Source organism: Pan paniscus, chromosome 9 (genome assembly GCF_029289425.2).
Source record: "Pan paniscus chromosome 9, NHGRI_mPanPan1-v2.0_pri, whole genome shotgun sequence".
Taxonomy (NCBI): domain Eukaryota; kingdom Metazoa; phylum Chordata; class Mammalia; order Primates; family Hominidae; genus Pan; species Pan paniscus.
In genome coordinates, this window is record NC_073258.2 from 103,877,056 (window position 1) to 103,891,065 (window position 14,010).

At 37.3% G+C, this 14,010-nt stretch overlaps 1 protein-coding gene across 3 annotated transcripts in view; it reads right to left on the reverse strand.

Moving 5' to 3' along the window:
• Window positions 1-14,010, reverse strand: part of DCUN1D5 (defective in cullin neddylation 1 domain containing 5) — a 30,137-nt gene extending 16,127 nt beyond the window's left edge. The window contains exons 1-4 of one of the 3 annotated variants that reach the window (XM_003828372.5): window positions 13,563-14,010; window positions 11,001-11,092; window positions 5,031-5,101; window positions 4,523-4,614 (exon numbers count right to left, since the gene is read on the reverse strand). In XM_003828372.5, the coding sequence (XP_003828420.1) occupies window positions 4,523-4,614; window positions 5,031-5,101; window positions 11,001-11,092; window positions 13,563-13,648 (341 nt within the window). In that variant the 5' untranslated portion in view covers window positions 13,649-14,010. Of the gene's footprint in view, window positions 1-4,522; window positions 4,615-5,030; window positions 5,102-11,000; window positions 11,093-13,203; window positions 13,409-13,459 lie in introns of those variants that run through there. The other 2 variants (XM_008953767.6, XM_034933599.3) reach the window with 2 other exon arrangements.

Genomic DNA, 14,010 nt, shown 5'->3' on the forward strand with positions numbered 1-14,010 from the left:
ATTCAGTTTTCTCCACTGGTATAGTATTTCACCCTTGCTCCAACACCAGACTTTCAGCTAGCAGATATGAGAAAAGACCTCCACTCTAGTACACTATGCCAGAACAAAAACTTGCCAAGTATCCTTGGAACCTCGTATCTATAGACGAAGGAAGAGAAATTCCATAACCTCCTGAGAGCACATCAAATTTTTGTGTCTAGCAGTACATGTGCCTCTTAATGGGAACGAGGTCCATAGTTCTCATAAGACTCTCAAAAGAGACTGTGACTTTAAAATATTAAAAACAATTGCTCATTGAAAATTATCCCCCAAATCTTTTAAGATTCCTGTGCTTTAAAATCTCTGATGGTTTCCCAATATCTGTAACACAGATTTAAACTCTCTCAACGTATTAGCTAAAGCACTCTACAGTGAAGCCATCACTCAAAATATTAGAATTCAAAACCTATCCTGGCAATTTTTTTATGTACTTTACAATTTTAAGAAATCAAACTACTTCCTTCAAACATATGCTTTCCTTCCTCAAGGTCCTGCTCACAATTTCCCTCTTCTGAAACATTTTCCTGTATCCTCAACAAACAAAATCCTAATCATTCTTCATGTTCTAGTTCACAGGCCACACCTACATTTACCTACCTACTCAGCTGAAATTAACCTTACTCATCTGTGCTTTCATAGTATCTTGTATTTCCACTCTAGCACATGTCACGTTCTCCTTGGTTTATGGTTACAGCAAGGTGCCCAATCTCTGGGCTGAGCATAATTACCAGCCTGTGGCCTGTTAGAAACCAGGCTGTATAGCAGGAGGCAAGCGGCAGGCGAGTGAGCCAGCATATCCACCTCCTGTCAGAACAGCAGCGACATTCGATTCTCACAGGAATGCGAACCCTATTGTGAGCTGTGCGTGAGAGGGATCTAGGTTGCATGCGCCTTATGAGAATCTAATGCCTGATAATCTGAGGTGAAACAGTTTCATCCCAAAGCCATCCTTCCCTTCTCCCCAGCCCCATCCGTGGTAAAACTGTCTTCTACGAAACTGATCCCTGGTGCCAAAAAGGTTGGCTGGGTTATAGTATTGTAATGTTTTCCCTGACCTAGTAGAATATGACTAAAGGACAAAAGCTGCATCTTATTCCTCGCTGTGATCACCAGTAAGTGATACTGTGCCTTACATAATATAGGTGTCTAATATAAATATCTACAAAATTAAATTAAAATTAATACTGGGCACAGTGGCTTACGCCTGTAATTGCAACACTTTGGGAGGCCAAGGCTAGAGGATCACTTGAGCCCAGGAGTTTGAGACCAGCCTGGGCAACATAGTGAGACAAGCTGGAGGATCACTTGAGCCCAGGAGTTTGAGACCAGCCTGGACAACATAGTGAGACCCTGTCTCTCAAAAAAAAAATAGCCAGGTGTGGTGGCATGTGCCTGTGGTCCCAATTACTTGAGAGGCTGAAGTGGGAGGATTACTTGAGCCCAGGAGATTAGGTTGCAGTGAGCCATGATTGTGTCACTGCTCTCCAGTCTGGGTAACAGAGCCAGACACTGTCTCAAAAAAAAAAAAAAATTAACACCTTAGATTTGCAAGGAAATTTGGCTATTATTAAACAAAGATGAAAACTACATGGAAGAATAGATGTGAAAAGCATATGGCAATTTCATCCCCTGAAACTTACAAAATGGCTAGTCTAGGCCAGTTATATCCAGTTCATATACCCACAAATTCTTTCACACAAAAAGGAAAGCCAATTCAGTTATAGAAAGCCTATATGAATAGAAAACAAACGAATGTTAACAAAGTAGTCTGCAAACTATAAAGCATTACACAATATAGATAACTAATCATGATTATTACAGTCTACTATCCTTTAACACAGTGTATGTTTTAAACTACCAGACTGTTTCTATTTTTTAACAGACCAACATAGTTATAAAGAGTTTTATGGGTTAAAATTAATTAATTGAAACAACTCATGACTATCTTAAGATGATTTAAGAGATCATTAGATGCCCAGGTGAAATCATAAAAGTATGAAAAATATCAGAGAGAACTGATAATAAAGTTTTATATTTTAAGATTATGTTTATTATATAGAACACAAAGTATACTAAGCAACAAATAATTTCTAAAGACACAGATTTTTTGTCTTCCTTGGTTTAAATTTCAAACTGTTTTATTCATAGCAAGTTTTTAATAAGAAAATTCAAGGAGTAATAAGACTTGGCCAATTGAAGAAAAACACTTTGTATTTCACATGGTAACCCAGATCATGAGGGGAAAAAATCAACGATTTTCCAGGTCAAGAATGCTCACTTCAAGCATTCCTCAGTAGCTTCAAGGCTCTACAGTATATTATTCTGGGCAAATGGGAAAGGAATAATAAATCAGTGAAAGAGAAACTTCTGGGACAAATTTAAGTGCTGAATAATTGCTTTTATTTTGTATACCCTGTGACCTTCCTACAGGAAAGGTGTGCTAATAAAAACCGTGCTTGGCCGGGCGCTGTGGCTCACACCTGCAATCCCAGGACTTTGGGAGGTCGAGGCAGGTGGATCACAAGGTCATGAGATTGAGACCATCCTGGCTAACATGGTGAAACCCTATCTCTACTTAAAATACACAAAATTAGCCGGGCGTGGAGGCACGCGCCCGTAGTCCCAGCTCGGGAGGCTGAGGCAGGAGAATCGCTTGAACCCAGGAGGCGGAGGTTGCAGTGAACCAAGATCGCGCCACTGTACTACAGCCTGGCGACAAAGCAAGACTCCGTCTAAAAAAAAAAAAAAAACATGCTCATGGGCTAGACAGTTTCTATTCTTGTACGCAAGACCATATGATGCTGATTATTCAGAAGTATATATTAGAAATGCTTTGTGCTTACACATTTTTGTTATAAAGACTTTTTATATTGTATCAACTTATGCAAAAACATAAATAAGAAACTTTTAGATTTAAAAATATACAGCCACTTGTTAGCTGAGATACTTCAAAAAGCAGTATTCAAAGAGGAGGAGGAGGAGGAGGAGGAGTCCAAAATGCACTTATAATGACAAATGTCTTACATTAATAAGCCATATTACAACATAAATTTTAGTAAAACACACTCCGTTGTATAAAACCTATATTATTTGCATATTCTTTTGTATATTTATTTAATCTTTCTCCAAAAAGCTAATTAAATGTTGAGAAATAATCCAAAGAATTTCAGAATCAATGTATTTAACTGGGCATATTATGACACCTAAATGTATGGCAGAATTCAGTCTTGGTAGCAAATGCTATAATTTAAAAATAATGGTCCTCTATTTTATAAGGAATGTTGATTTATATAGAAAGTAGGAATACAGTATTAGAGATTGGTAATCAGGAAATTTGAATTCTAGGTTCTAACTAAGCACTACTACTAAGGAACTGTGCCAAATATTTTCGTAACCTCTCTAGGTCTCAGACTATTAAAAAAATGGAAGTGGGAGGGTTGATTTTATATTCCATTCAAGAAATTATGATTTGGTTCATATGAGCAAAGGCTTTTACCCAAAAATAAATATATAAAATATCCACGTGTCTACATGTTAATGTCAGTTAAAAAAGAGAATTACAAACCATTAGGCACTGAAAATTCAAATTTAAAAATTTTAGTGCCTCATAAACAAATACTTTAAAAAAAAATTTAAGGCCAGGCAAAAAATAAAGAATAATTACATGTGTTAATGAAAGCATAATCACAACAGGAAACCAAACAGCTAATTAAGCCCCAGTTTTTGCCTCAAAAATATTATAAATTAATGCTTTCTCTATTTTAGAATGTTGATAACTAATACCCTGCAGAAACACTAGAAATGTGATGCTATACAATTAACACAAAATCACTAATTGATTCTGAAATTAAGCACACTTCATTCAGGAAAGCCAAAATCAAATTATTTTTATAAGATGCAATTCTATAACTTATGAAAATGTTCAAAGACAGGATCCTAAACTGAAAGTGTAGGACTATAAAATGGGTAAAGATTGCACGGGAGCGGTTACATTTCTACTTTTGTCCTTTATGAAATTCACTTGGCAATAAAGAAATCATAAAAGGGTTATGTAACTCTATCTTCAAATTTTTAAAGTCAAATATAAAAGTGAAGAAGGGAGAGGAGGCCCTAGAGCTTAGGGCTGCCCAACGAACATACTCCTTCGATAGTAGAATTCTGTATTGAGAGAGGAAAATCCTTATACTCAAACAACCTGTAAATAAATAGGTCTTTGATCATAGACTTTTAAGTCACTCACCAAGAGAATCAAGGAATTTTAATAGGACTGTACTAAGGTTCTTTCTTAGAGAATATAAAACATGGGGTACCTATATATTTGCCCAAGACCACAATATAATTTTTTCAATCCCCAAACTAATTGTTATAGATCAAACAGATTTGATTTAAGGTGAAACCTTACTCCTGAAAATTATGAAGCACAAAATATCAATTAAGATCTTCAAATAGGCCATCAAATTTGTTTTTTAAAAAAATTTCTTACTGTAATGAAGTCATTCCCTTTAACCATTCTTCCTTGGTAAAAAATCCCATGCTTTCAGCCTCCAATTTCCACGCTAAAACTAACATAATAATCTGGAAAGAACAGAACATAAAGGATAGGGGAAAAGTCAGCATAGAGATAATCATGTCTATATTTATCATGGAGAGCATTTTTACACAACTACTTCCATCCTTCAACTATTAAAGAGTACAACCTCTGGAATTATTAACTATATACAAAGAAATTGAGATGTGCCAATTTCTTAAAAGTAAAAAGTTCTAACAGTTTCTGAAGGTAGAATCTCTTATTCTATTACATATAACATTTGTATCAAGAAAGAACACATTTGCCCAACTTAAACTGATTAAAAATACCCTAAATGCAAATTTACAATATTAAACATGAAGAAATAAAATCTTCATACAAGATTAAAGTGTCTCGATTTTTAGTAATTTACGAATATGCTATACCCCACTTATATGCCATTCTACTTAGAAATAAAACATACATTTTCAGGTTCAACACCAATGTCTTCACAAAATTTTTCCATTCCTTCTGGCCCTACAACTTCATCAGGACCTTCAAAGACAAAAATAATTAACATATTTTGTTATAATATCAACATAAAACATAAATCGTCATGCTAAAGGTACCCATGAACACACCATAATATTTTGCAAATAATTAAATTTGAATTTTGGCATAGCTTTGATAAGTATAAATATTTGCTACAGGATTTAAAATTTAAAATTTGTGAAGTATTCTTTGAACACCAGATTACAATATGAAATTAAGAAAATTTAAAAAGCAGCAAAGAAATACTCCATTAGTATCAATCACGAGTTAGTACAAAAACTCAAACCAATCCATTAAAAAAAAAATTCACTGAGAGCCTACTCTGAATAAAATTTTTGACAATGCATGAATATGAAAAAACATAAGGCAGCTGGAGCTTCTTAATCTACTGGAATATCAGAACCAACACAAAGTTCAATACAGTAATCAGAAGGGGAATATATTTACCTATAAAACAGGCCATTTATTACCCTTTTGAAATATACTCAAATATAATTTAATTATTGAAAAAGACAAACGTATTTTGAAAATAATGACTTATGGAAATTACTACATTCCATTTCCAGAAAGAGCTATTTTCCTTATCATCTTGGTTCTAAAACAGACAGCAAGCATTGATGTCACCTTAATGTAGAAACAAAAGTTTAATCTTTCAATTAGCTAGTGTCTATCATTCATCCAAAAATTAATTACTGGCATTTAACTTGTTCCTTATTTTACACCCTTAGCAACATTAATAAATCAATACATCAATTATCATTTTTTCAAAATGTTATCAGATTCCCAAAATATAGTAATTACATCATCACTAGGTCTCTTTTGTGACTGGATAAGAATAAAACAAATTTTGTAATAATATGAGAAATGTGTTTACCACTATGGGATTTTGAAAATATAATCTTAAGATATTATTCTTAAGAGTCAAGAGAAGCCTCTATTTTCCTTTTTCAAGGATGAAAATCCTCCAGCTTTGTAAACCATAGACTAGACCAAGGCTGCTCAGGTAACTTTGACAGCACCATATTTAGGTTACTAGCACAACATAAAGTCAATACATTCTTGCTGCCTGAGATCCAAGCTGCTAAGATGACATTAATACTGGTCTGAAGCCAAAACCGTTTTTAATTTTTTTGTGTAACATGTTAAGTGTTATTAGGTTTAAATAAGTACTAACAATGCACTCGTGTTAAAAGGTGAAGTGGGTGATTAATTATAGGGCGCTTTCTCTTCCTTTACATATTTGGAGAATTGTTTAAATGAGAATGTGTTAATTTTATAACTTAAAAGGCATACATATACAATAAAGGTGTTAAAATGCATAAATGAGTATGTATTCTTATATATGATTGAAAGAAAACAAAAATCAGATTTGAAAATTTAAGAGGCCCAGGCGCGGTGGCTCATGCCTGTAATCTTGGCACTTTGGGAGGCCGAGGTGGGATTATCACTTGGGCCCAGGAGTTCCAGACAAACCTGGACAACACAAGGAGACCCCATCTCTAGGGGAAAAAAAAATAGCCTTGTGCGGTGGTGCCAGTCTGTGGTCCCAGCTACTCAGGAGACTGAGGTGGGAGCATTGCTTGAGGCCAGGAGTTTGAGGCTGCAATGAGCCATGATCACGCCATTGTACTCCAGCCTGGGAGAGAGCAAGGCCCTGTCTCAAAAAAAAATAAAAAATAAAAAATTAAGGGAAAAGACAAACGGTTTTTTTAAAAGCCACGATGTGAATATATTGTAAATTTTTCTAAAGCATCAAGAAAACATACTTGCTCTCAAAGTTGCCATTAGTGATTCAAAGAGAAAGCTTTAGAGGATGTCTAGAAACATCAGCATAAGCCAGGAGCAGTGGCTCACGCCTGTAATCTCAGCACTTTGGGAGGCCGAGGCAGATGGATTACGAGGTCAGGATTTCAAGACCAGCCTGGCCAAGATGGTGAAACCTTGTCTCTACTAAAACTACAAAAATTAGCCAGATGTGGTGGCAGGTGCCTGTAATCCCAGCTACGCAGGAGGCTGAGGCAGGAGAATCACTTAACCTAGGTGGCAGAGGTTGCAGTGAGCCGAGATTGCGCCACTGCACTCCAGCGTAGGTGACAGAGCGAGACTGTCTCAAAAAATATAAAAAATAAAAAAGAAATATCAGTATAGCCCCCCTAGAAACTGGAGGATTACTTGGTGATTACTAATTAAAATTTGGTTAGAAGCAAGTCAAATGAGATTACATAGAGATATAATACCTTATAACTTAGATAAGGTCTGTAAATGTTAACTGACTTTGCCAAAGTGATGTAAATAGTAACAGATCTAAGTCTAAAGCGAGGTCTGTAACTAATGTGCTTTCCCCGGACTGCAAAATGTTAATCCTTCCAATACCATTGCTTCCAATCTTTCTAATAAAACTACTCTCTGGGTAAAACCTCTGGAGCTAAATTTAATTAACTCTTTTGGACAACTAGGTTTCCACTCAATTGAAGAAGCTATGGAAATGATTTTGTTCATACTGAGTTCACTCTACTCCACCAGCTAGGTACTATATTAGGACTATGCAATTCCAACCTTATTTTTTGACTCTATGAGACTTTAAAACTGCCCTTTCACTTTCCATGTTTTCAATTACCATAGGCCAGTATACTACTGAATCATTAATTTAAATATCACTCAAGAATGAGGTCTTGTGAAAGAACAAAACCAACAGCCTTATCACACATGATACCATAGTAACAAGTTTAGTGATATTTTCAAAACTAAAAGAAAAACACCATCAATTTCCTGATTTCTTTATAACCATAAAGAAATGTTCCTAGCTATATCTGCAAGGCCTAAAACCATGCCAGCCATAACAGATGCTTAGGGGAAAAAAAAAAAAATGCTCAGTGACACAGCACCTTCAACATGAGCTACGTAAGAATCATTAATTTTGGAACACTGTAAAAAACACACAACCAGTAAATCTGATGCTGTAATGCTATTACTGTTTTAATAATAATAACATTTGAGTTCTGACTATATACCAGGTATTGTGCTAAGGGCTTTACATGTATTATTCTCAGTAGGCAAAATTATTGCCTTCATTTTAATACGGACATACCCATTTCAAGACAGAACAGTTACTGTTTATTTGGCAAACAAATGGTTCCTCCCTAATCAGGTCTCTGCACAAAGTGGTCTCCACAGAGAGGCCTTCCCTAACCACTCTATCTGAAAGTCCATCTAACCCTTCTTTATTCTCTATTCCTGAACCTCACCATATTTATTATCCTTATAACTCCCCACAATCTGTACTTATCTTGCCTACATACCTGTTTACTGACTGTCTTCCTCACCAGAAGGCAAGTCCCCCAAAGGCAGGGATCTTGTCTGACTTGCTCAGCACTATATATCCAGCACTCAGCACAGTGCCTGACTCAAAACAAGTGCTCAATATTTATTGAATGGATGACAGAAATTAACCAAGAGTACCAATATTTTCTTTGCAAAAGTGAAAATTAGCTTAAATAAAAAATAAACATAAAATGTCTATTATAATAAAATGTTTATAACTATATATAAACATTATAAAATTTAAATAAAAAATACATAAAAGCATAGTAGTTAAAAGCATGGACTTTAGAATCAGAAGGACCTGGGTTTGAATCCTGGCTCTTGTCACTATATGATCTTGGGCAAATTAATTAATCTAAGTCTCAGTTTTCTCATCTATAAAATGAGGGTATGGCCAAGCACAGCAGCTCATGCCTGTAATCCCACCACTCTGGGAAGCTGAGGCAGGTAGATCACTTGAGCCCAGGAGTTGGAGACCAGTCTGGGCAACATCGTGAAACCCCATTTCTTTTTTTCTTTTTCTTTTTTTTTTTTTTGAGGCAGAGTCTCACTCTGTCACCCAGGCTGGAGTGCAGTGGCGTTATCTCGGCTCACTGTGAGCTCCGCCTCCTGGGTTCACGCCATTCTCCTGCCCCAGCCTCCCAAGTAGCTGGGACTACAGGCGCACACCAACACGCCCGGCTAATTGTTTGTGTTTTTGGTAGAGACAGTGTTTCACCATGTTAACCAGGATGGTCTCGATCTCCTGACCTCGTGATATGCCTGCCTTGGCGTCCCAAAGTGCTGAGATTACAGGCGTGAGCCACCGCACCCGGCTGAAACCCCATTTCTACAAAAAATTTAAAAAATTAGCCAGGCGTGGTGGCACATGCCTATATTCCCACCTACTAGAAAGGCTGAGGTGGGAGGATGGCCTGAGCCCAGGAGCTCAAGGCTGCAGTGAGCCATGATCACAGCACTGCACTCCAGCGTGGGCGACACAGTGAGACCCTGTCTCAAAAAATAAAGTCGTAGTGGGGAGGTGGTGATAATACTACCTACTTAATAGAACAGTCACAAGAAAAAATAATATACCTAGGACAATTCCTGGAATAATGCAATTATTAGGTTGGCTATTAAAAATGCTAATATAGTAAACAAATGTTTAATTAGAATCTTATGCTACCTAGAAAAGTTCCTAGTTGAGGCAAATATTTTCTATTTCTATTGTATCTAGTAACCTTTATAAGTGAAATAAGATGGGTGACCTTTTGATTATATATCATTCATACCAGTAAAACTGGCATTTGGGATAATGGGTCAACATTTTAAATGGAGGTCAGTAAGAAATGAATTCCCTTCATTTAAATTGGGTTAGTGGTTGTCTTGGGATGCCAGTAATAGCATTTATTTCTGGTCTAGAAAGAATCTGTTCTGTTACTAAACAATTTTAAAATTGTACTTTGGGATCACTCAGCTGATTCCAACAGTAAAGTTACTGCCCCCCTTTCAAAATAGTCTCACATTCCATACAATTAGCCTAAACTTATACCTCAAGTTCAAAGTATACTACTTTAGATCTTAATGTGGATGAGCACTAAATATAAGGCAATAGCTACATATACACTTCCATTTTAAACAAACATTTTGAGAATGATGGTGATTAAAAGAAGGAGGAAAAAAAGTGAAGCAGGTTAAAAAAAAGGAAACAGGGAAAAGAAAAAAGCTTTAAAATCAATAACTCCAAAAAAACAAAACTATTCTAAGGGGAAAAAAATTCCATATATGTTTATGAGATAGTATAAGTGTTCTTTTGCATATATTTGCTTAACTCTTCAGCCCCATCTCTGGCTGGCTTTGACTTTCGCCTCTAAAACACAACCCCATCCTGGGCCTAGGGCTCTTCATCCACCAGTTACAAGATTTAGCTGAGGTTAAGTTAGCTCCTCTAGAAAACTCCCATGACACTTTAAAAGCTGGGTTATATATCCCTCCTATGAACTCTCACAGTGTATCTTCTGAATACAGTATTTATCACACTGTATTAATATCAGTCTATTTATTTTCTTACTATTGCATCTCTAGTAGAAGTGGATGGCTAAATGATAATTGTTAAAAAGTAAATGTGTTGTACAATTATAACTGAGGGGTTTAAATCTTTTACTATGTCTCCCCAAAAGTTTCAGAAAATGTTAGTTCAGAAAAATTTCAAAAAGAGAATATTGAATAGAAATGTTTTGTTATGTACTTTGTGTTTTCCACAATATCAAATACAAAAATGTTTTATTGTGTACCTTTTATTTTCCAGAATACTACTTTAGCCAATAGATGTAAATAAGTGAATCCGTCTTTGTTTACACGTTTTATTAATAATAAATGAGTTCTTCCCTCCCAGTAAATATATACCGAATATATATTTAAAGAAATATCAGCCTAAATTGGCAACAAATTTTTAGTCTACCCACAATCTTCAGTCCTGACCCTCATCCCAGTACACAGCACTAACACATAGCAGGCCTGTAACAGATAATTTGTTAAATGAATAAGCCAAATAAACTTTTTAAAGCATATGACTAATATCTTCTTATATTAATTTCATTACCTGCATATTCATAAAACCAAGCCAGGCACTTCTTGCTTGAAAAATGTTCCTCTCCACTTATTAGTCTAGCAGGGGGTTGGGATCTGCAATAGCTTAGAAAACACACAGACGCCTAAGATTTTTATCACATCTCAACTCTTAGAGAAAAACTAAGTTCAAAATTAACTACTTCCACTCACATTAAACAAAGGTTTTTTTTTTCTTCGGTTGGCATTGTTGGAAAAAAACTGAAGTTGTTAAGTAATTGCAACTTGAAACAGTAGTCTATACATAAGAATTATCGGCTAACAAAACCCAAATACCTTTTCACTCAGTATCAAAATCCAAAAATATCAGTAAGTTATTTCCGCACATTTTAAAAGACTACAAAGAAGTTCAACCTAGTAGGTGGGAAAGTATAAATATTTATTTTGATTCTATTGATTTGCATAGAAATTCTATTTGTGTGTAATAGATAAATATTTGAAAACAAACGCTTACAAAGTATATTTTGATACTTAATGAATCAATATTTCAAAATAAAATGTTATATTAAGAGTTGTTTTATCACCTAAGCTTAAATAGATTTTTAAAGATAAATGATGACTTAGGACCTAAGGGTATATTAAATTACACAGATTTAAAAAAAACAACAAAACACTAAAAGTTAACAATAGTCCAAATAATTGGGACAAGGCTATTTAATCCTAGGTTCTGTTCATTCTGTTTCATTTTTTTCATAAAATCATTTTCATTGTTTTTCATAAAATAACTAAAATTTGGTAAGTTCAAAATGGCCTCTAGAATTTAATGGCCTTCAGAGAAACTTTTTTCAAGGAACTCAAATAATTACCCTACCACAATGATATAGAAATGATAGAACTTCTGTAACTGAGTAATGTAAAGTAAGAGTATGATATTTAAAAATTTAAATTGATAGAGCAAAGTATCACCTGAGTTCTAATAATACTGCCTGCTCAGCTATCTTAATGTACTTAACTTAAATAATTTTAATACATTATATACTTAAGATGGCCATGAGATATAGTACAAAAATGAATAATAATTTGCCTATATCTTATAAAAATGTGAGCTACTAAAGTAACCATGTCAAATTCTAATGTTGACAAACAAGAGGTGTATGTATCATCGTTCACATTAATAGCCTAATACTCCATAGACTCCTTTACCAAAACACAGTAATGAGGGAAAAAAGTCGACCAATTACAAAAAAGAAGATGCAGACTATGTAAGTCATCTACCTCACAGTTTAAGCAGATCTCTCTTTAAGGAGAGCTCTATCATTATTTCCTTCTTATAATCCTGGCTACAGTCTTCTTTCAATAGTAGCATCTGAAGTTGTCATATCAAGTGCCAACCATTGATGAAAAGGCAGCTAATATGGTTATTTTTTTAAAAAAGCATTTCTCAGTCGGGCGAGGTGGCTCACTCCTGTAATCCCAGCACTTTGGGAGGCCGAGGCGGGCGGATCGCGAGGTCAGGAGTTCAAGACCAGCCTAGTCAACATAGTGAAACCCCGTCTCTACTAAAAATACAAAAAATTAGCAGGGCGTGGTGGCGGGCGCCTGTAATCCCAGCTACTCAGGAGGCTGAGGCAGGAGAATCGCTTGAACCCGGGAGGCGGAGGTTGCAGTAAGCGGAGATCGCGCCACTGCACTCCAGCCTGGACAACAGTGGAAGACTCCGTCTCAGAAAAACAAAACAAAACAAAACAAAAAAACAAAAAAACCATTTCTCACACCAAAATTGCAGTTTTTTTGTAGCATAAATTTTGCTGTGATGCCTCCATGATATGCTACAAGGGGATCAAAGAGCTACTACTATATAGTTCTGCCTTGTCTTCTTTCTTACCAGTAGGACAGAGTACAAGAGCTCACAAATTATTTAATTTATGCTGAGAGCTAACAGCGTCCTGAATGCTAGAAGACAAAAAGCATGCAGGGCCTTTCCAACTCTGCACACAGGGACTTGGCATAGGTGAGGCACTATACTTCCAGAAAATGGGGCTCCTGCAATTTAAAAGGCCTCCTGCTGGGACCTTCCGGGTTAGGCCACTCCAAATACTAAATATGGAGGCCAATTATAGCATACAAGTTTTCCTTTCTACCATTCCCAAGACAGTTGTCAAGATTCCTTATGTTCTGCTTTCTTCACACTCTACAAAGAAATTCTAGAAGTGACCCTTCTGCGGATATGTACTCACTTCTAAGTCTAGAAAAAGGCAGAGGAGCGATACGGGAGTAGGGGATCGAGGGTCGGTTGTGGGGTGGGGGTGGGGGGAAGCGCAATTTACATATGCATCTGTTCCCCACCCTGCAGGGCACGTAGACTCAACGTGGGCGGCTCTTCTAGTCTCTCCATAAACGCCAGCGTGCACACACTCGAACACGAGGTCGGGTCGGGCGCGGAGACTCGCGGTGTTCGGCACCTACAGCCTAGCTCGATCAAAGGGGCCTCACCTGTCTCCAGCCCCAGCCCGGCAGGCCGGGCCCGACTCCTTTTCCTCCAGTTGTCCAGCAAAGGAGGGAGGAGGGAAGCTTGAAGGGTGGGGGGAGATGGTACCTGGAGATTTTACACTTTTTGAGGCCTCCGTCTTCCGCTACTGCTGCTGCCACCCCAGGGGATTTTCTCTTCTTCTTCACCGGCATCTTCCGCCCTCCCCGGCAGGGTGGGCAGGGGAGCCGGGGAAGGGGGTCCCTGTCCGCTGGAAGCCCCTCAGCGCTGGCACCCAGTTCCCAGAGACAGCAGCAAGCGGAGGAGCAGAGTCGCCAGCCCGCACCGGCGCGGCCCAGCCCGGCCGCCGCCCGCTCCCAGGTATCCTCGTCGTCTTTCTCTGACCGGGACAGGGCTGGCTCCTCGCCGGTGGACACTGCGGTTCGTTCTCACCGGGAGGAGATAACGCGGACAGCGCGGCAGCTCCACCAGTCACAGCAAGCAAGAGGCTCAGCCTAACCCGGAGGCGAATCGCTGAGGCCCGGAAGTGACGCAATCGCGGAGCCGGTCCCGGGAA